Raw genomic sequence first — 21,323 nt, 5'->3', positions numbered from 1 at the left:
ACATGTAAATTCAGTGTATAATAACTTTAAAGTAGATGCATAACCTAATTTACTCAGGGGTGATATCTTCTATTTACACTGTTTCTTCAACTGGTATTCAAAGCACATAATGAATATCTGCTCTTGCAAGGTTTCTCAGAGGGTACTAAAGGTGACCATGAGGCCTGAGCAGGTGACTGAGAGGCTTAGAAGAGCAGCTGGTTGTCCACAACAATGTATTTCCTTATGGAGAATGCGGTTTGTTTTAAAAAGTGATTTGTCACTCCGGTTAATGCTCTAGTAGGTACAACAACTGCAATCTCTCTTTCTCTCTCTCTCTCTCTCTCTCTTTTCTCCTTTACGAAACTTTACCAAAACCATTCAGACGTTACAATGGCATGTTCTATATGGGATAACATTTAACAACCATTCACAAAATTCAGATGGTGCCTGTACGGCTGATAAAGTTTGCTGTCATGGCAATACTGCTGTTTCCTGCTGGCTTCCTACAGTGTACCTCCCAGAGCAATTCAGGGTGTTGATTTATATATATTTGAAGTGTTGCAAAGTTTAGTTTCTGTAATTACAGAGAAGCTGCCTCGCTTCTCCACTGCAGAAATTGAGATCAGTTCATGTATTCATCTTCATATTTTTAAATTTGAAAAATGTGGAAGTCTGACATTTTTAAACACACTCTGATTGTGGATTCTTGTCTCGAGCATTCTTTCTCTGATGATATAACAGAACATGAGGATAAGATCCATTTATCCACATGGGCTTGGTGGGGGAGGACAGAATGAGAGCTTGTCTGTGATAAGCATTTGCATTTAAGGCTGCTGCATAATTTTTGAGGGGTATTACCCATTTTTATATATATTCTTTTAAAACAGTGGTTGCAATGTTAATTATCAGCAATACTTCCAGTTTTAATATTTTTAAATTAATTTGCAGGAAAATGTTTAACACCATGTTTTGTAGATTTATAAAAAATAGAGGTTAGACTTGTTTTTAGAAAGCAAACTATTAAAAAAAAAATATTGTCAGCACAAGTGTGGCTGTAGCATTGGGAGCATATAGACTGTAGCTTAGGATCTACCACAAGCCAGCCAGCTGTAAAAGAAATGTGTACTACAGAGGTTTTAGCGCTCTAACACACAAGCTTTAGCAGATTTAACCTCTCCTAGCTGCCTGGCTTACAACTCGGCTCATGATTATGGCTTCCATTGCAGCAGCACTGTGTGGTTTCACTTCACCATTCCGTTTTAGCTTAAGCCAGTGAAGAAGGTGTGTTTCAACTAAGATGCTAGATCTCATTTTTTGCCCTTTATAGACTTGGTAATCTCTAGCAAAGGGGTGAAGCAACCAGCTACAGGCAATAATATCCTAAACTGTGACACTAGACCTCTGTCAGAAACCTCACCTGATTCAGGGTATGTCTTTGAATTACAGCTTGTCTGAGACCCATGTTTATTTTTGGGGGAGAAGGCAACGCACAATCAGAAAAAAAAAATTTTTAAAGATAACGTTATTCTCCTAAGCCATCGTTTCAGTTTTAAATGTTAATGCTCCTTTCAACCCAAATAGCATAGTAAGTATTATGCCCATACCAAAAGCAAAGAAATATTCACTGGAAATTGGCTAAGAGGATTTTGATACCAATGAGTATACTTTTTAAAACTAGGGTAAGAAACGGAGAGTGGAAGAACAGATAGTCAAATGGCAACTCATATTAATGTCTCCTGTTTCAGTAATCTAAGATTTTAATTTTTATAGATGGATATAAAAGGCTTGGGGGGGGAATATAAAAACCTCTTATTTAACAAATGACTTTGAAAAGGCAGAAAATATGCTTAAATATGCCCTATTTTACACATTCCTTTCATCCTTTAGGCTTTTGACGTAATGCTTATCACTTTGTCATTATGTCAATTTGTGCTTACCAATCTTTTTTTTTTCTCTTGTCTCATCTCATATTTAGGCTGTGATCCTGCAAACACTTACCTACATGCTTAGTTTTGCTACTCTTAGTAATCCCTTTGAAGTTAAAAGGATTATTTGCATTAGTAAAATAAGGCATGTGTGTGCTTGCAGGATGAAGGCCTTAGATTATAAACTCTCTGGGATGGGACCAGATCATTTATTATGCAGCTGTATAGCTCAAAGCATGGTTGGGTGGAAGATGAGTTCAGGAGTTTGCAAAGTATTGTGAACAGAGTGAACCGGTATGTGGGAGATGTCTGGGGCACAGCACTCAGGCAGCCGCTCTCCCCAACTAACACACAATCTTCTTCCCTTCTTTTTTGCATTTGCAGTTGAGGCTTAGCCTGAGATCTCATGGCTGCTGAGATACCTGCTCCTTTTTTCCCACCTCCTAAAGCAGAAAATTCCCTGGTGTTGGCCGTGTGGTCACCTGGAGCAAGACCATAAGTAGCTTTATGCTGCTGTGCATAGGGAGAAGCAATCAAGCTCTGGAATGTGTAGCTGCAGAGCTCTCCAGGCTCCCGTTCTTGGATGGTTGCTGCCTTCTGAGAACCACACAGCTCATCCTGACTAATGCATGTAATGCTTTTATCTCCCTCCCAGCTTTCCCACTTTCCAGGGAGACCTACCCACAATTTTTTTTTTCTCTCCCTTCTCTGAGAAGCTAAATGTGTGGTATTTAAACAGTCCATTTCAACAATAATTTGCTTTTGTTTAAGACTGCCATCATTTAAAATCCACTTGGGGAGATGTGCAGAAAGCCCTCCCTTAGCTGAATTCTGAGAACGCAGCTCTGTGTACACTACCATAGCATCTGAAAAATAAGCTTGATATTTGGGATAGAGAGAGACACCCTGTAACACTTACCCTCTGGTAACTTCTGACATAGATATTCCAGCATTTTTTGTAATATAACTTAAAAACTACTTCCAGCTTCAAAGGAAAAGCTCAAAATCCAGTTTTTTCATGACTGTTTATTTTGGTTGATAGCTATAATCAGAAAAAAATTATTTTTATTACACTGCTGTCTAGAACTCCAATTGAGCTGTGGGTGCCATTTTATTATATTATCTAAAATTAGGGACAGGAATGCTCTCCTACTAAAGAACATACTCTAAGGACTTGTCTACATGAGACATTTTAGTAGTTACCCTGATGTAATCCCAGAAAAATCTCTGGAACATGAAGCTATGGACAAACACACACTTGCTGAGCTGACTGGACTTGTGGAACAGGTCACTGCTGTTAGATGATCTTTCCTCACCACTTTTGTATTTGTTAGCTGAGCCGTTTATGTGAATGCTCCCTTGCTCTCACAGTCAGATGGAGTTAACAAAAATTTATTTAAAACATCTGAACTAACCCAATTCCTTTGACCAAAATGCTTAGGGAGCGAGTGCTCATGCAAGTAGCTGAGCAAAAGTTGGGGTAATCTCTGGCAGAAGGGCTGTGAATAGTGACGGTGAACAAGCCTTGCAAAGTGCATGTTTTTCAACAAATGTACCTACATGAAGAGAGATAATGATACAATGCTAGTGTTTTAATTTCCATCTTAACACTACTTGTCTATGGTATGAATTTAAATCACTACAGTGGTGCTTAAGGAGCATGAAATAGACTGGGAATGGAGAGGGGAGGGACAGAGAACAGAACGTCCAATGGTTGATGTTCTCCAAATAGCTGTCAGAAGAACAGTGTCTCCTGCCTTTCCAGAAGCTCTTAGAGACTGGCTTTTTATGAGCTGTGCTGAAGTATCAAGTGACCGCACTGGAAGGCGAGACAGCTGCTGAGACTTCGTGCTGGGAGGGAGCAGAAAAGGCTGAAGGAAGTTGTGTGAGACCAGAGGCTGGTCCATCGAAGCACCAAGAGCGTTTCTGACCTGATGACATGGTCATTATAGGCATCTCACTGCCTGACTTCATCTTCTCCTGCCCGGGCTCATCTGTGCCTTCAGTTAGAGGATCCGTTGGGTTTGTGCGGATGGTTAACCCAGTTCTTAAAAGGTGCTGGGGGGGACAGGAGGTGGGGAACACAGCTCAGGGGCACAAGAAACAACTCCAAGGACCCCAACTCTTCTGGACCATGCTGAAGCCTGCAGACTTCTGCTAGTGGTATCGCCAGTTAGAAGTGTGAAAAATAACTAGTTACAGCTGTAACTGTTCAAGCAAAACCAAACTGTAGTGAGGAAATGGCACTTGAACTATCTTTTGTTTCACTTCAGGACTTGTGTTACTAAATGCCATTGCAGCTATGCTCACACAAAGCCTGGATGTAGCAGAACCAAACATGTCTGCTGGTCTTTGTGTTACAAACACGGCCTTCCCTGGGACTGGTAATCTTACACACAGCAAACTACAAGAGAAAGCAGCAAAACCCACTAACTGTGCTTCGGTGTCTTTGAAAGTTATTTTTTTCCCTCGTGAAGTACGCTGCCACGACTACTCGTTGTTGATTGCTGAGCAGTTAAAGGCTGCATGCGCTTTTACAGCACGGAGCTTTAATGTCCCCATTTTTCTAGTATTTCTGCTGCCACAGACGACTCGTGGAAGGCTCTCTTTTTCCACACGCACGGCTACCATACCCAGGGAAACCTGTGACGGCCTAAACCAGGGCTTTGCCAAGATTGTTATCCAGCTTTAAACTCCCTCAGTGGGAGACCCCGTTCCACCGAACGCCCGGGCGTTCGGTAGAACGGGGTCTCCCACTGAGGGAGTTTAAAGCTGGATAACAATCTTGTGGAACGCGGCTTCCCTAGGAGGGCACCAACGTGTCCCGGCTGCCACCCCGCCCCCGTGGGGGCCGCTCCGACCGGCCACAGACTCTCCCTGCGAGGCCCCGTCCCGCCGCCATCATGACGGGCTCCGCCCGACCGTTGGGGCGCGCGCCCAGGGAACGCCCTCCCCGCTTCGCGCGCGCCGGCGCCTCGCGCAAGGCCCGGCGCTTCCTTCCGGCCGCCATTTTATCCGCTGTGCCTGGCCTCGCCGCGCTGCCGCCGTTGCTGCCCGAGGAGCGGAGAGCGCGTCCCGCCGCACCCAGCCCGGCCACCCCCGGCCCACCGCCCGCCCGACCCACTGCGGCGTCCTAGCGGCTGCCTGCCGCCGCCATGTCCAAGCGCCACCGTCTAGATCTGGGGGACGATTACAGCTCTAGCAAGAAACGCAGCACCGACGGGTGAGGGGCGGCGCGGCCTGCGGCGGGTTGGGGGGGGCGGGGATCACAGCGGCTCCCGCGGCAATCCGCTCCCCATCCTCAGCTCTGGCCGCTCCTGGTGGGGCTGGGCTTCCCCGGGGAGCGGGGTGGCCGCCGTGAAGCGGGGAGGGAGAGGGTTGCAGCGGGCGAAACCCCGGCGGCGCCGCCTGGGCTGGGCAGGCCCAGCAGCCTCGGCGGCTCCCTGGAGCTCCAGGCCCGGGCCCGCCGTCGGCCTTTGCGGTGGGGCCAAACCCCTCGGTTGTGGCGGTGGAGGCGGATGGCGGCAGCGGCGTGGTGGGGAGAGCCTGGGGCGGCGGCGGGCGGGGGAAGTGGGGGAAGGCGCCGGCCCAGCCGCCTGGGCGAGCTGGGCTGGGCTCCCTGTGGCGGCGGAGCCGGGGGCGGCGCGCTGCTCGGCCCACTCCCCGCGCCCGGCTTTGTTTGCGGCCCTTCTCGTTCCTCATCTGTTTTTTTGTTCGTTTGTTTGTTTTTTTTTTTCTCCTTTTTTGTTTATTTCTTTTCTCCCCTCTCCGGCATGAGAGGTCTGGCAGATGTGGCCCTAGAGGTCAGCACGAGGTTTGTTCCGCCTGTGTAATTAGTGTCTAGCCTAGTAGGAACGTTATTCCTTTGTTAACGTCTTTCAGTCAGTAGCCGGCAGGGATATGCTTGACTTTCAGTAGGAATCAGTGGTGAGGTGGGTTTCGGGATAGGGGTCGACGGGGAAGAATTATATTTTTTCTTTAGTTTTGCAAAGGTTAAAGTTTTAGGACTGTACTGCACAAGCTTTAGTAGTTTTCTTTAAGGTTAATGAAATTGTAGGAGCACAGACAATATGCTGATGGCTGTCCCTTTATACACAGTTGTTTTAGAGCCTTCTCTGCATAATCTCTTACTCTCTAGTTGGGGGGGGGAGGAAGGTGGGCGGCTCTTTCAAGAAAATTTCTGAAGTCTAAAGGAACACAAATAAATATTATTTTTATCTAGTCTGTTCTTGATGGAGCACAAAAGACTTCCGTGAATTAATCCACTTCTAAAGTCCAGAAACATTGTTTTGGACTGGAGTATTTATCTAAGAAAAATACTTAAGCTAGTTCTCAAAGCTTGCAATAAAAATAAGTCTACTGTAGCAGTTAGTGTTTATCAATAAACAGTCTCTGCAAAACTCACCTTTTATTTTTAAAGGTGAGCTTGTATAACTTCAGTTTTTAGTCCCTAGAGTTTAATGCTTTTTTTTCTCTGCTAAGAAAAAGTGAATGTTTATTACTGAACATCTATTTCCTGTGTGTAGGATCACTGTGATCTTATTTTTTAAATAAATGTATTGAGCTATTTATCTCATTTGATAGATTTTTTTGTGTGGTTTCCCAGAAGTTGAAATAGCTCTTCTGTGTGTACAGAGAAGTTGTACATATGCAGCTTCTTTGTACATAGAGATTTTTGTAAAACTTTCAAATGGCTATGCCAAAACTGGGCATTGTTTAAGTGTGGTACAACTGTTATGGTTGGTTGTAAAGATACTCTCAGGTCAGTATTTCCTTGTTTGTATGTTGGTGGGTTTTATAGTTTTGGTATAGTTTTATTTGGCATTGTTTTTACTGATTATCTTCTGTCATCCTGAACTCTCTTAGTCTTACCATTTTGTATATACTGTGATGAGTTCCCACCAGTGGTAAAACTTTTTAAGCAGAAGTCTTTGACCTTTATGGTGCTTAAGAACTAAACGAGTGCTAGTCTTGTGCCCCTTCCTTGTCCCCTCCTCATCTGCAAATAAAAGCATTAAATGGCACAGAACTGAGAACAAGTCACCACAAGCATAATTGAGTGTGATTATTTCTAGTATTACTTGAAATCTTAATTCATGTAACACAAGCCATGCTAATATTACATTGTCTTGATTTATTTTAGGGTAGTTTGTCTTTACAGCTTTTGGAAGGCTGTAAGGAAGATGCATAGAGATATTCTTGTTAATAGCATGTATGTACATGTCTTGCTCTGTACCAAGAGTGCCTTTACACAATTTAGTTGCTTTTGGAGCTGGATTAAGCTGAATTAGCTCCTTGAATGGTTACCACTTCACATGTAGAATAGTAGTTTATCTTGCATTCAACCTGGACCACATGAGTAAATATGAAAGTTGTATCAAGTTACCTTCAATTTTTTTAGTTCCTTTTTAATTGAGGCCTGTATTGGTATGTGTGGCCCTACATGGCAACGATGCCAGGCCATCAGGCTTGTAATTCTTTGTGTAATCTTAAGCATCAGCATGACACCTGTTTTCTTCCACTCTTGAAGTGCCATCTATGAAGTAAAAAACTTTTGGAAAAAATGGGAATTGTATAGAAAGTTTTTGGTTACAGTGTTTGTGTGAATTGCATACATACTGTTTAAAATCTGTTATTTTTTTTTTCCAAACATACTTCAGTTGTTGTTGTGTAACATCACAGTTGCTGTGTTAGTGGGATGTATTATTCAGACTAACTGTACTTTGTTTTTTTTATGTATTGAACAGAAATTCTCCTTTAGCTGCATTGGCTTTATTGCATGAACTATTGCCAGGTTTAGTAATGGAGAAAAACCACTGATATTCTATTAGACGTGCTTAGACTTTCACTGTGATGATCAGGGGTTTTACTTTGTACCGCTTTCACTTCTACATGCTTTTCATCCTCTCATTAGTGACTGCTACAGTGTTTCTTTTGTATCCACATGTGTATGTTATATATATAATAGGGTGGTGAGGCACTGGAACAGGTTGCCCAGGGAAGTTGTGGATGCCCCATCCCTGGAAGTGTTCAAGGCCAGGCTGGATGGGGCTTTGAGCAGCCTGGTCTAGTGGGAGGTGTCCCTACCTATGGCAGGGTGTTGGAGCTAGACAATCTTTAAGGGCCCTTCCAACCCAAACCATTCTGTGATATATGTATGAACATAAGGAAGTGAAAGCAGGTAGACCAGACTACTTCACTTAAAAAACAAAGTAAAAAAACTCCTAAGCTCTTCTGATTACGGAGGCTGTTAACGAGACTCAGGCACAAGATAAATGTGATTAAATTTTGAGTCTTCTATTGTTCATTTCTGGGTTTGAGATCAGTCTTCTCTGTGCAATAATGAAAAGTAACTTAAATGTGACACTTCATAAATAAGAAACTGACAAGTTGCATTTTTAGAAAGTTTAGTAAATTCGTATGGCAGCATAAATGTCACTGCTCTTGTTCGTTGTTGACCAAAGGAGTCTGGATGTGCCTGCTAAGTTTCAGTAATAATGGGAGATTGGAAAACATTTGTGGGGGGGAAGTGCTACTATAAATAGATAAGTATTAAAGAGTAAGTTTGAGGGCATGTTATATGTTGTGGTTTTCTATGCTGAGATCTAGTTGCCCCTGCTTCTCTTCTTTTTTTTTTTTTTTTTAAAAACAAGAAAGACAACTCTCTTGATTAACCCATAAGCAGTTGTTTACTTCTGAAATGTAGATAGAACTTGATAGGTTTGTTTTCTTATTTGTATGATTAAACGGCTGGAAGAGCTGAATGAAGAAACTGAGAAATGGGGGATTAACAGGACTTTCCATTCTGGATCATATTTGTAGTCCATTTAATCCACTGTCTTGTTCTTGAGGTTGTATTTTTATCTATGCCTTAAGCCCACACTAATTGCTACCAGCACAGAAGAACACAGTGCTGCCCTCTCCCTTGTGCTGCAAGTGAGTGTAAGACTAGATCACAATTAGAATTGACGTTAGTGGAGGGGACCTAGGGAGGACTTGTGCTTTACAAGGCTGTTGAAATGCTCGTACCAACACATGGGAAGGGTGTTGTCTGTTCATTTTAGTGTGGGTCTGTTCATTTTAGCAGTAGCACTGGTTTATGTGAGGCTGAAGCATACCTGAAAGTACACTTGAAGCTTCTGACATCATACTGTTTAAGTAAATGGTTATGGAATGGTTTGGGTATTTTTGGTGGGGGTTGTTTGGTTGTTTTTTGCTTTGTTTTTTTTTCTTTTTTACACTTTGACTAGATACCAATGAAGAATAAAAGTCTTTCAGAAGCACACAAACCCACCAAAACCCAAACCTTAACCCCCCCTATTATTAGTGTGCTTTACTCTTCCCCCGAGTGAAGTGTGTGCTGTTACCACGTTGTTGCCGTTTACCATTCTTAAATTGGTTTTATACCTGTATTACCTTTTTTTATTAATGATGTCACTGTCTGACCATGCACTTGTTTATCTCAGTGCCTGCAGATATTTAAAAATCTGATTGTGAATAGCTCATTAACTACAAGTCCAAAGCTTTATTCCTGTCTGATACGTGCTATTAGACTCTTCCACCATTAAAAGTAGCATAACAGAACCTAGTTCCTTCAGTTTGTAACAGGGGTAACTTTTCTATACCAGAGAATATGAACCTATTGTATTCGGCAATGTTTGCCTGCCATTTTACAATAAGAAGAGATTTCTAGCTTCTACGATATTTAACTGTGTTAGAAGTAAGGGTATTTCAGATTCAAGCAAATTACCTAAAAGAACCTTAATTTTCAGACAGTTCAGTGCCTGATGGTTTAGGAGAATCTATGTACAAGTGACGGTAAACAGTATGTTATGTAATCCTTCATTCTTTTCAATGGATCTGTGTTAAAAGAAGTTTTCTTAGAAAAACCAAACTTACGGTGGCAACCTCTGAAGCCATAATATATTGAAGTATTGCAGGGGGGGAAATACAGCCTGTTCGTTTACATAAGATCAAGAGTGGTGGTTGTTTCCAATGTGCAGCCCATTTTGAATTAAAATTTATAGAATCAATTCTAATATAATCTTGGTTACTTCATTTTCTCTATGGGTAGGAATTTGTTTATTACTTCACCAGTTATATTTGCATGCCAGCTGCATGTTAAAAAGAAAAAAAAAAAAGCCATGGAGAGGAGTGTTGGCCAACAGTTTTCTTCAGAAATGCTCTCTTTCTTTCAGGCATGCCTGAGTGCTGGTAAAGATGAGAGGGAGTTTTTGTTTTCCCTAAATGACTATTCCTAAAAACGTTTATATCTGCATTTACTATGAAGTTGGTGTTGACTTCACTTGTTTTGCCGTTTTGATGGGATTCCAGTTAATGTAACGCACAAAAGAAGCTGAAGCTGAGGAAATCCTCAGTTCTGCAGGCAAAGGTGCCGCTAATCTTTTGACTTCGACCGGTTTAGAATGTGGTGGGGTGTTTTGGTAAAGTGGGGCTTATTTCAAATTGCTGAATTAGGATAAAATTGGGATTTTTATCAAAATCATGTAGCTATAGTTCTTTGCGTCAAACTGGGTATTTCTTTGCAAGTGTTTCAGTGTAGGGAGAGTGAGATTATGTGCAAGAACAAGTACGTGGATTTGCAAAATCAGAAACTGCCACTAAGACTGAGGCCAGAGACTGAAATTTGAGTGGATAACTACAGTGAAAATAATACTGTTTTTCTTTTGCAAGTGCAATGAGCTTTTTTTTGTCTTTATATTTGGAACAAATGGGAATACATAAATGCTGGTCATATTAAGTGTGTGGTAGGAGGTAATACTGGAGAAGGTGGTACAACTTGGTAGTGCTAGGTTAATGGTTGGACTTGATGATCTTAAGGGTCTTTTCCAACCTAATTGATTCTATGAACTGTAGTGGCTGGTTTTAAGTCTTAAGTTTCAGACTCAACAACCTGTATGTGTTGATTGAGTCAGAATTTTGCGGAAGACTATGACGAAAATAACCTACAAAGTAATTGTGTGATGTTAAAATAAAAATTTTTCTTCTAGGGCTTGCTTAGCATCTTGAGTTAGTTTTTGTATCTTAGCGTAATTCCCTTGCTAGGTAGGCAAGAAGACTAGTGTTCTCTTATTTTTCTGCAGCAGCAGCAAGTACAGGTGGAAAGAATTGTGAGAAAAGTCTGGAACATACAGCTGATTCCTTACAGTCATTAAATGAAGAGGGTGAAAGTGATGCTGTCTTCATGTGATAGCTTTCTTCAGTTTTGCCTGTAATGAGATGCACTGTGGCAGTGCTTATGTACAATGGGCGTAATATGTATACTTCATGTTCAGTATGCATCATGCACTGTTTCTCTTTGATGCTTATTCTTCCAGGTAGCTGTTGCAAGGCTTTTTAAAAGATTTGGTTTATGTCCACTTTGTACTAGATACCTTTAAAGTTGTATTGTATATAAATTCCTACTCTGCATTTAAATATTCAAGTATTTCTTTTTTCTGCTGTGTCTCTTAACTCATTATAGGAAAGATCGTGACCGGGACAGGGACCGTGATGACCGTTCTAAAGATCGTGACAGAGATCGTGACAGAGATAGAGATCGTGACAGAGAAAGGGACAAGGAAAAAGATTTGCGAGCTACATCTAACTCTACGTATTATGCGTCTGCTGGGTTACCAACTATAAAGCCAGCAATGATTCCACACAGTATTAACCCTTTCACAAATCTACCACATACACCACGATATTATGACATCCTGAAAAAAAGGCTACAACTTCCTGTCTGGGAATATAAAGAAAGATTTACGGATATTTTGATTAGGCATCAGTCGTTTGTGCTGGTCGGAGAGACTGGGTCTGGTAAGACAACACAGGTGAGTTCTTACCTATATGATGCTACAGTTTTTTAAAGGTTAAGACTGTTGCTAGGTGTGCGTGTGAGGGAAACTTTCTTTGGTTTCTTGAAATCCATTGTATATGAACACCTCACAAATTGTGAGCAAAACTGATTTGATTAATATTTTATTAGCTTAATGAATACAAAAGTGAAAGGAATCTTTCAGCATTTTCCCCCTTCACAGTCTAGTCTTGTTGTCTGGCCCCTTATAATTAGGGCCTTATAGTTGGTATTTATCTTTTTTGGTAAAGGAAGGTAAGAGATTTTAATGGCTAGACAGAAGTGTACTAATTCACAAACTGAGATGGTGGTTCCAAATTTACATCTGTAGTTTATTTAGCTGCTTGTGTAGGTAGCAGCTGGAAAGTAGGAAAAAAATCACAGAAGTGGGGACTTGTTAGTGTTTTATGAAACTTGCTGCTACAAATATGAACTTGAAAGGGAATCAAAATGTCAGACACAATTCTGACATGATCTGATTGGATCATGTGTTTTGCTGATATTCAAACTTAAGAGGAAGTGACTTGTAGATTCATGGCTTTAAAAAATCTTCCTCAGCACTGAAAATAGTGGTAACAGATATGCAGATCCTCCTCAACCCTTAAGAAGAATTTTGAGGACCAGTAAACAGGGAAGATCTAAGATACAAGGAACATCACTGTGTATTTATAGCAGGACAAGCTTGCTCAAAACTTTAATCTATCCTCTGGTTTGCTGCTAAAAATCTATGTGGAAAAGTGATGTAAAAAAGTTCTTTGTGACCTGATAAATTCCTTTTATCTAGGCAGAAAATAAAAACTCAAGGATCTTTTAGTCTTTATAAAATGGATTATAGCTAACTTAGAGTAAGTCTTACAGAAATAAATTTTTAGTCATAAAATCTGGATGTCTAGAAAATGTGAAGGACGTAGTAGTTAGTACATTGGATACCTTTTATAGCTGTACCTGAAATATTTGAAGTTATAGGTCCTTCTTGCTGCAAATTTTAGGAACCAATGTGTTGTTTGGAAAGTACCTTATTGCATTATCTGTATTCCTTTTTTAACAGGTATAAGCTGAGATCAGGATCTTAGAGAATTCTTCAGAAAAGTTTGATTATACAGTTACTTAGAAGAGATAGTATTCTGAACGTTCATGTAAAAAGGATTTTCGTACTTATCTATATGAAAACAAGATTTCTCGTTGCATCATATGAGAATTTGAAGATCTAAAGGGGGGATGTTCTTAGTATCTGTGACTTAAAGTTCAAATACTTCTTACTATCATGTCGTTCCCCAGGCATAAAGCTTCTCCTAAATTGTCTTACTGCTTTACCCCTTACTTTCTGAAATGACTTAAGAAACCTAAAGCATCTTTCCTAAAAATGGGATTTAAGCTACCAAAAGCACATAAGCTGTTTTGGAAGCTTCACTGCTTCCTCTGAATTATCTCAATGAGATAAGTTTTGAAATAATTGAGTGCATGTAGGAACATACCACTGAAAATGATCCTGCTGCTGTTTAATGAAAACTTAGTTTTGCATGTGATAGTGTCATGTCCTTTTTGCCATCAACTGCTGTCTTAAAACCAGTTGCGAGTAGTTGTTTTTCTTCTGCTTACGTTAACTGGTCAGAGCAAGAGAAATAACTATCTGTGGTTAAGAAACCCTCTAATGCTCAAAGTGAAGGTGTACATCTATGCTTGCTTTTATTGGTATAAAGTTTGCATTATTTGAAATATGTAATGAATTGTTCTTCACAAATGATTATCTTCCCTTTCATGGTGATAGGAGAAGGCTATATAGTAGTAGATAATATTTTTGAGAGTGAGCTGCTGCCTGTCAGTTCCCTTCTCTACTTATTATGTGCAGGTTTTCCCTTTAGTCTTGTAGAGCACACAGGTTTGGAAACTTCTGGCTTTGACAATGGAAACAACAGGAGATAAAACTTTTCTCAAAGTCTTGTTCTACATAGACTTAATCCCAAAGTGCTGAAGTAGTATATTGGAAGCCAAGACCGTTAATTTTCAAGTCTTCAGTTTTGCAATGGCTTGATTTGTAATTTAAACTTAACCTTCTAAATTAACTGTTTTCTTTAAATGCTCTTGGAATATGCTCAGTGGTGGAACAGGTGGGCTGAATTTCTTTTAGAAAGAGGTTAAGTACTTGCTATAATTGCAGTGTGCGCTCCCTTGTACATGTGGGATCATGTGTGGTGCTGATATAATAATTTAAATCTCTTACATAGGTGGAATAGTAGAGTAGCATCTGCTTTCTTTCACTTTAGAGCCTTAACTATAAAGGGTTGGATGTTTGTTGACATAAGGGATGACACTTTTGTCAGCAAGTTTTCTTGGCAGGTGAAGTTCAGAAGCAAGGTGATTCTGAGTGTAGCTTAATCTGCTGTCCTTGCAGTCCACAAGAGAATTAATATGGGTAAAAGTCTGACACATTTTCGACTAAGGAAAATTCTGAGAATTCTACCATATAACTTCTAATGGAGAAAGTTTTTAAGTGAAGCGGCTCAGAAAAGCCAGAAGGACAGTGCTTTCCCTCTCTTGTTCTGCATCACTTCAAAAACATGACTTCCCTTTGGCTTTGGAATAGTCTTTAACAGCCCTCACTCCATTTATCTTTGATCTTAGAGGCTGCTGTATGTGTAGTCCTGTTAGCAGTTTGAAGAAGCCACAATGATGTATTGTTGTTTAAACAATTATTCTATCACCTGATTACCCCTCCACACCTGGGAAAGGGTCATTGGGAAGAAACAAGGAAACTCAAGGGTTGAAATATAAACAGATTTAATAGAATAAGATTAGATAATTGACATTAATAACACTGAAGAACTGATATTGATGCTGATACCAATATAAAATATACAAGGATTATACTGAGATGATTATATCAGCAGGAAGCCGTGCACTCCCAGCAGTGGGCAGCAAATGTCGGACACTGCAAGCGCTATGGCTTTAGGAGGAGGGGAAGGCCTCAGGGTTCCGGTACTGGAGCAAGAAGTTCTCTGGATCACAGCCATTAGGGAAGAGAGAGACCCCTCAGCAAACTTTCTAATTTACATTGAATGTGATGTTTATGGTATGAAATAATCCTGTTGGCCAGTTTGGGTCAAGTGCTCAGGTCTCACTTTTCCTTGTCCCCGTACCTGGCTAGCTTGAAAACACTGAGACCTTGAAACCTGCATACTGTAGATGGCTATAAAGTAAATATTTTCACAAATTCAGACACTAGAGTCTTCTAAAAGTGCACTTTTCCCAAGCATTAGAAGAGACCTTACTGAAAAGTAAAATTACTGAAAGAGAAATTAATCCTGTGTTGCTCAAACCAGGACAAGTCCCTACCTCCTCATGTTTATGGAGGATAACCTCCATTTGATAATCTCTTAAGTGAGGAAGACCTTGAGGTTAAGGGGTGCTAGCTAAAGCTATTCCTCATGCTTTTGATAATGATGAAATAACCTTTTTTAAGCAAAGTCAAGGGTTTTGATGATTTGTAGGTTTTTTGGGTCAGTGGAGTTGAGTTCACTTTTTATATTAGGTTTTATAGGAACCAGATGATAAGAAGTGTTCAGTATATTCCCAGTCACGAATGAAGTAGAAAATGTAGTATGGCACAGTCCTTTTTCCAAGTGTTTGTATGTCTCTTAAAGCTGGTTGTGAAAAGTATTCTGGTGGTCATCTAAATCAGCTTAACACATTGAAGTCTGTGTATCCCTTTTATTTCATTTGACACCAGTACTGTAGGTTTTGCTGTTTACTGGAAAACCACTTCTAAATTATTTTTATTTCATGCTACTGTGGCCCAACAGACCTGCTGTTTTAAAATTTATTTCAGGACTTCTGTTTAAAGACAAGAAGCTTCACCTAATATGTTGAGTTTTTATTAGTGTCTTGGGAAGCAAATTCCTTTCTCTACACTACACGTTAGGGGAGTGTGTACGTCTTGCAGGATAGGGTTTCAAGTAGGTGTTATCAGTGTTCAAGAACTGCTATTATTTTTAGTGTTGAATAGAGTTACGGAAATTTGAGTTCTTTTTTTCTCGACAGTCTAGTAGTCTCCTGTTGTATTTTGATAGTCTTTCCTTTTTTTTTATTTATAATAGAAATATGTTCTTCATTTTAAAAAATAATTTTTCATTACAGTCTACACTTGTCTGCTTGTGAGTGTGTTTTAGTGGTCGCTTATGTCCATTTTGCTGTGTAAATATGGTATTCTGGAAGAGAAATTTTCCTGGTTTAAATTATACTGCTTTTTCCATATTTCCACGTTAGTGCAATGTATAAATGTTTTTTTTTCCTCTGTAAATGTGAGCTTCTAAGAATAATTGAAAAACAGTTACTAAGAAGGAGTGGATTTTATTTGATCTGTAGACTTGGAACTAGTTATGTCTGGACGTACCTCCCCATAAAACGTCACACTGAGAACAAGTTAGGAATATTCCATCTTCATCAAACTGTTACTGACCTTAGAAGTACTTCTGAATAAAGCTTCTTATTTTGGGTGATTCTTACTGTTTCCAGATTCCTAACAGGAGCAGAAAACTCCTGACTGATCAATGAGTGCTGACATAGGAAGCAAAACATAGGAGTTTCATATCTGGTTGATAAAATTTCAAAAGAACAATAACTAACAAAATCAACATAACTAATTAATTGTTCATTTTATTTGCTGTGATTCCTGGCTAAGACAATTTTTATATCACTAAAATATTTCTTTTTGCTTAATATATTAATAAGCATTACTGTTTAAAGCCACAAAGTGTAAATTGCTTACTGTAAAACTTGAAACAACAAACTATGCTATGGATCTCAAAATTCTGAGTGTTAACTTGATTGCTTTGGAGCATGCTGGCTGCTGCTAAATCGTTATAAGGTACTGATCTGACAGTGCTTAAACGTACTGTGAACCTATTTCCTTGATAACTTCAAAGATAGTTATGTATATACTTAATGTGAGCGTGCTTTATATAGTGGCATGGGATCCAACTAAATAGTCTATCTGCTCTCATGCTTCAGATATTTTTCTGCATGCAGTTGGCATCTCAGTGGAATTATAAGTAACTTTATTTGACACAATAGAAAGGTTGCAGATTACATCTTGCCATTTGAAGTGTGTTTAAAACTGAATTTTATTCTTGACAGATCCCTCAGTGGTGTGTTGACTACATGCGCTCATTACCTGGACCAAAGAGGGGAGTAGCATGTACCCAGCCTAGGAGGGTAGCCGCAATGAGTGTGGCACAGCGGGTTGCTGATGAGATGGATGTCATGCTGGGCCAGGAGGTTGGTTACTCTATTCGATTTGAAGACTGCAGTAGTGCAAAAACCATTTTGAAGTAAGTATGGCAACTGTCAGGTAAAGGTATAACACAGCCTGCTCGGAGGTGGGGGTAATCATAGGGTAATGAAGGGTATGAGCAGAGTTATGAAAGGAGTGAATCTGTGGACAGGCACTTTCTATGTCTGAGTGAAAAGAGAGACAGGAGCCATAGCATGAGCTGAGAGAAACCTTGGGCGTGGGGCTTGAGTAGAATTTATGGGTCATTCCTCCTTGAGAAATCATGGCACCATATGGAAATTAATTTTAAGTCATCCATAAAGAAGGGGGTGATCTGAAGAAGTACTTTTATGATTAAGGTGCTATTCAGAATAAAGCCCTTCATCATTCAATTTCTTTTCATGTATGCATTCAGCCCACCTTTGTCTGTGGTATCTTCCTACTTGGGGTAATCCTGGTTAAGTGCAGTAGCTTACTTCAGTAAGGAGAACTACTGCAACATTTCAAAACTGGCCTATACCTGACTCTGCAACACATAATCTGTAGTGGTTTAGTTGCCAACTGTTCTAGATTTGCTGTGGTGTGTAGGTGGAACCAGGCCCGCTTCATACGTCATTTGCAGATGGCATTCAGCATGCTCAGTTAAAAAGGATTCCATGTAGTGTGGTTCAAGGACTAGTGCTTTTCTATCAAAAGATGTCATCTTCTCTCTTGCTTATACAAGTAGTTGAAGGCTGGGAATAAAGTTAATGTGTAAAAAGAAATTTAACTGATGTGGAAAAGTGAACAGATGATCTGCAATCAGAAGAGGGGAGAAACAATTGCAGAAATAGTATTTCTAGGATTTCTGAGGATTTTTTCCCATTCTTTTCCTGTGTCTGGTTATAGACCTGGAAGTCTGCCACTAATAGTCTACAAACTAGTTATATATGTTGCTCAACCTTGTTCCTCCTTCCCTTTTTTTTTTTTTTAAAGCTCCCCCCCTCTCCCCCCCGTCCCAGATTTCACTTACGCTCTGCAGTAATTTCTATTTGAAAAGTTAAAATAGGCTTGTTAGGCTTTTTAGCTTGTTGGAAATAGTTTACTGATGTTTATATTCTAAAAAAGTTGATTTAAAGGCTTAGTTCAAGCAACCTAGTGAATGATACGGAAGAGGATTCTGTATCAGACTTACTTAATAAAATTTGTGTTGAAATTGTTTGTGTTCAGGTATATGACTGATGGTATGTTACTTCGTGAAGCAATGAATGATCCTTTGCTGGAGCGCTATGGTGTTATAATTCTTGATGAGGCCCATGAGAGAACACTGGCTACTGATATTTTGATGGGAGTTTTGAAGGAAGTTGTAAGGCAAAGATCTGATTTGAAGGTCAGTAATGATGAAGCCCAAGAGCATATAATTTCTGGTTGCAGGCATACCAAATAAGGTATCTGTGTGCTTACCATTACCTGATTTTTATAATCAACTAAAGTGTATCAACTGTGTTGTGGTTTGTTTTTTGTGTGGTTTTTTTTTTTTTTTCATCTAATGGTAGCCTTTATTGGAAAGGTAACTCTGGGAAATTCTTAATGCAATTTGTATTGAGGGAAATACTAGAAACAACACAATTGTAGTTTAACCTTTCTGTATTTGACTAGGAATTTTTTTTGACCTTCGTAACAAGTGTGCTGCATTCAGGTGATAAAAGTATGCTTAAATTGCAGTCAGCAGTTGAGTTTAGTTTCTTCCTATTACTTATTGTATGCATAATATCGCACAAATTCTTTTTAACCTTTGGAGTAACTTTTTTTTTTTCCTTGAAATCTACAGGTTATAGTTATGAGTGCTACTTTAGATGCTGGCAAGTTTCAGATCTATTTTGATAACTGTCCTCTTCTAACTATCCCGGGTCGCACCCATCCAGTGGAGATATTCTATACTCCAGAACCAGAAAGGGACTACCTTGAGGCTGCTATTCGAACAGTGATACAAATTCACATGTGTGAAGAAGAGGAAGGAGATCTCTTACTCTTTCTTACTGGACAGGAGGTACTTTCTTCATTTTTTTATGTATTATTCTGTACAGAAACTGTTTTAAGTGACTTGTGTAGACTGAAATGTTTTGTTCCCTTTTCTGTTTATCATTGGAATGACCTCGGTCTTTCTACTTGTCGTACAGTTCAGGTCGTTAGTCATTATATGTATCTGTAGTATGCTGTGCAAGCCCTTGTCTTACATGGATACTTCTAAAATAGAAACTCAGAGTGTGAATGCTGTGTTTGTACTGATGTGAACTCAGAAGTTCCGGGTACCCAGTAGCATCCACGTTTTGACTGAAAATGTAGTTTTGTGCACTTCTGGGTGTGTATTGCACAATTTATCTAAAGAATAACACTTTGCTTCTGCTACTTAGCTGTCAGGAGTAGTTTTAATAAAAATGCTTGGGTTTTGTTTTTTATGAACAGCTTTGAGTATTAGGTTGTAGTTTTTTCATTCTGTACCACAAATAGTGGGAGTTATGTCTCAGAAATGGACTCAGTGCCTTGCAAAAGACAATTGTACAAAAGCACTTAAACTAAACTACATCAGAAAAAGAAGATTTTCTGGAACTCTTAAATCCTTTGCTTCTTGAAATAAACTGGGGTGGTGGTGGGTGGGTTTTTGTTTTTCAGTCCTAATCTCTTGCTTTGAAGCTCTTTTGAGTGTCCCTATTAGTAGAATGAGATGGAGAAGAGGTAAAAAAACCCATAGGCATTGTGAAAGTTTACTTGACTGGGTCAACCTAAAATTAGTATTTTTAGTAGGGGGAGAAACGCAGCTAGCAAAAATGTTTTTCTGACTTGTTCTTAGTGCAGTCAGTCCTCTTGAAGAAAAAACCTTCAAAGGATGTGGAACAACTCAGTGTCTTTAATCATACACAATCTTAACTATGCCAAGGGGGGAAAAAAGGTACAAAAAACTTGTAATGCTAAAGGTATGCAGGCTTCTTGAGTAGATTTGCCAGTTGTGAAGATGTGTTGCCTCTTAGATGAGTTTTAAAGGACATTTTTGATTAAAATGTCCTCTGGCAGGTCATCTCCTCCCTTAGAAAACCAAAACAATGACTGTTGCTGTAAAAGCAGATACTCTAGGCTTTACATTTGTCCTTCTTTGTTTGGAGTGTTGCTGTGAGTTAAAGTACAGGTAGGGAAAAATACTTTAATGGTTGTGGCTTTGAAGTCTCCCTGTTTGGTTTTAGTTAGAAGTTCTAGTTCAGACTAGTGTGGCAGGTAATGTGAGAATTAGTGAAACAACTGTGGGTGAATGAACCAGTGGCAACAGACAACGCTGCTGTCCAGCTGATTTTGTTTTCTTACCAGGATGATAAATCAAGCTGGTCTTTAACCTTTCATGAAGAACAAATACTTGCCCTTCTAATTAGCAGCTGTAAATCATGTCCTTGCTACATCAGTTGTTATGTATTTCTCTAAAATATTTGCTCTAACAATTTGAGGGAGGGGGGGTGGCTGTCTTCATATGTTACCAGCTCTGAACACCACTCAAGTTTGGCAAATGGCTCTAGACCCAACTGGTCTAGTACCAAGGAGTGCTACAGAGGTACTCTGTTCTATTGTATGAACAAGATCTTTGATTTCCACTGGGTTAATTTACAGAACAAAATGTGTTGTAAACAAATTTTTAATAAAATCATGCATCTAGTACATATTCATATGTACAGATATAAACATGCAATTTATCTAACAATATCCCTCTATTAAAACTTGCATCCGTAAGCCACTATCCTCTGTTTTTTTTTGTCTAGAGTTCTCCACGTATACATGGATGATACTGTTCAGGGGCACTGGAGTGGCTCTGTCTGCAGCTAGTCTGAATTTAACTAGTTAGCATGAAGCTGAAGTTGGGTTTAGCTTCTGTAGAGAAGCTTTGAGGGGTTATATTCGTTTTAATTTATGATGTTTTGGGGACTCTGAGGCCCACCTTTGAGCCTCATCGTGCAATCTACATGTGTACTACTGTTGAATCTGAAGTGATAGGATCTGCTGTAATCTCAAGAAGTGGAAAGTGTGCTCTAGGTACCGCTACCACTATGTGGTTTGGGTTCAGTAGGTTTAGTAGCTCAAGTCTTGCCATTGATTTTTGCTGTGCAGAAATGCTTTGTTTTCCTTTTGGATTCTGGAAAACAATATGAACATGGTGCAGAATGATTTGATTGTCTTGTCAGAAAGATGCATTCTAGGTGAAACCATGCAAGTGTCAACTGTCTGAGGCTTCATATGAGGAGTAGTTGTGGTGGTCTAAGGCAGAATGAGG

General features: G+C 39.7%; 1 protein-coding gene across 1 annotated transcript in view; it reads left to right on the top strand.

Moving 5' to 3' along the window:
• Positions 1-4,884: 4,884 nt before the first annotated feature.
• Positions 4,885-21,323, top strand: part of DHX15 (DEAH-box helicase 15) — a 47,541-nt gene continuing 31,102 nt past the window's right edge. Inside the window, exons 1-5 of the mRNA XM_074587723.1 lie at positions 4,885-5,130; positions 11,392-11,740; positions 16,897-17,090; positions 18,242-18,401; positions 18,843-19,061. Coding sequence (XP_074443824.1) covers positions 5,063-5,130; positions 11,392-11,740; positions 16,897-17,090; positions 18,242-18,401; positions 18,843-19,061 — 990 coding nt within the window. The 5' untranslated portion in view covers positions 4,885-5,062. The remainder of the gene's footprint in view (positions 5,131-11,391; positions 11,741-16,896; positions 17,091-18,241; positions 18,402-18,842; positions 19,062-21,323) is intronic.

This window comes from Larus michahellis, chromosome 5, assembly GCF_964199755.1.
Source record: "Larus michahellis chromosome 5, bLarMic1.1, whole genome shotgun sequence".
In the NCBI taxonomy this organism is placed as follows: domain Eukaryota; kingdom Metazoa; phylum Chordata; class Aves; order Charadriiformes; family Laridae; genus Larus; species Larus michahellis.
The sequence above is the reverse complement of the archived record's forward strand: the minus strand, read 5'-3'. Positions and strand labels throughout refer to the sequence as shown.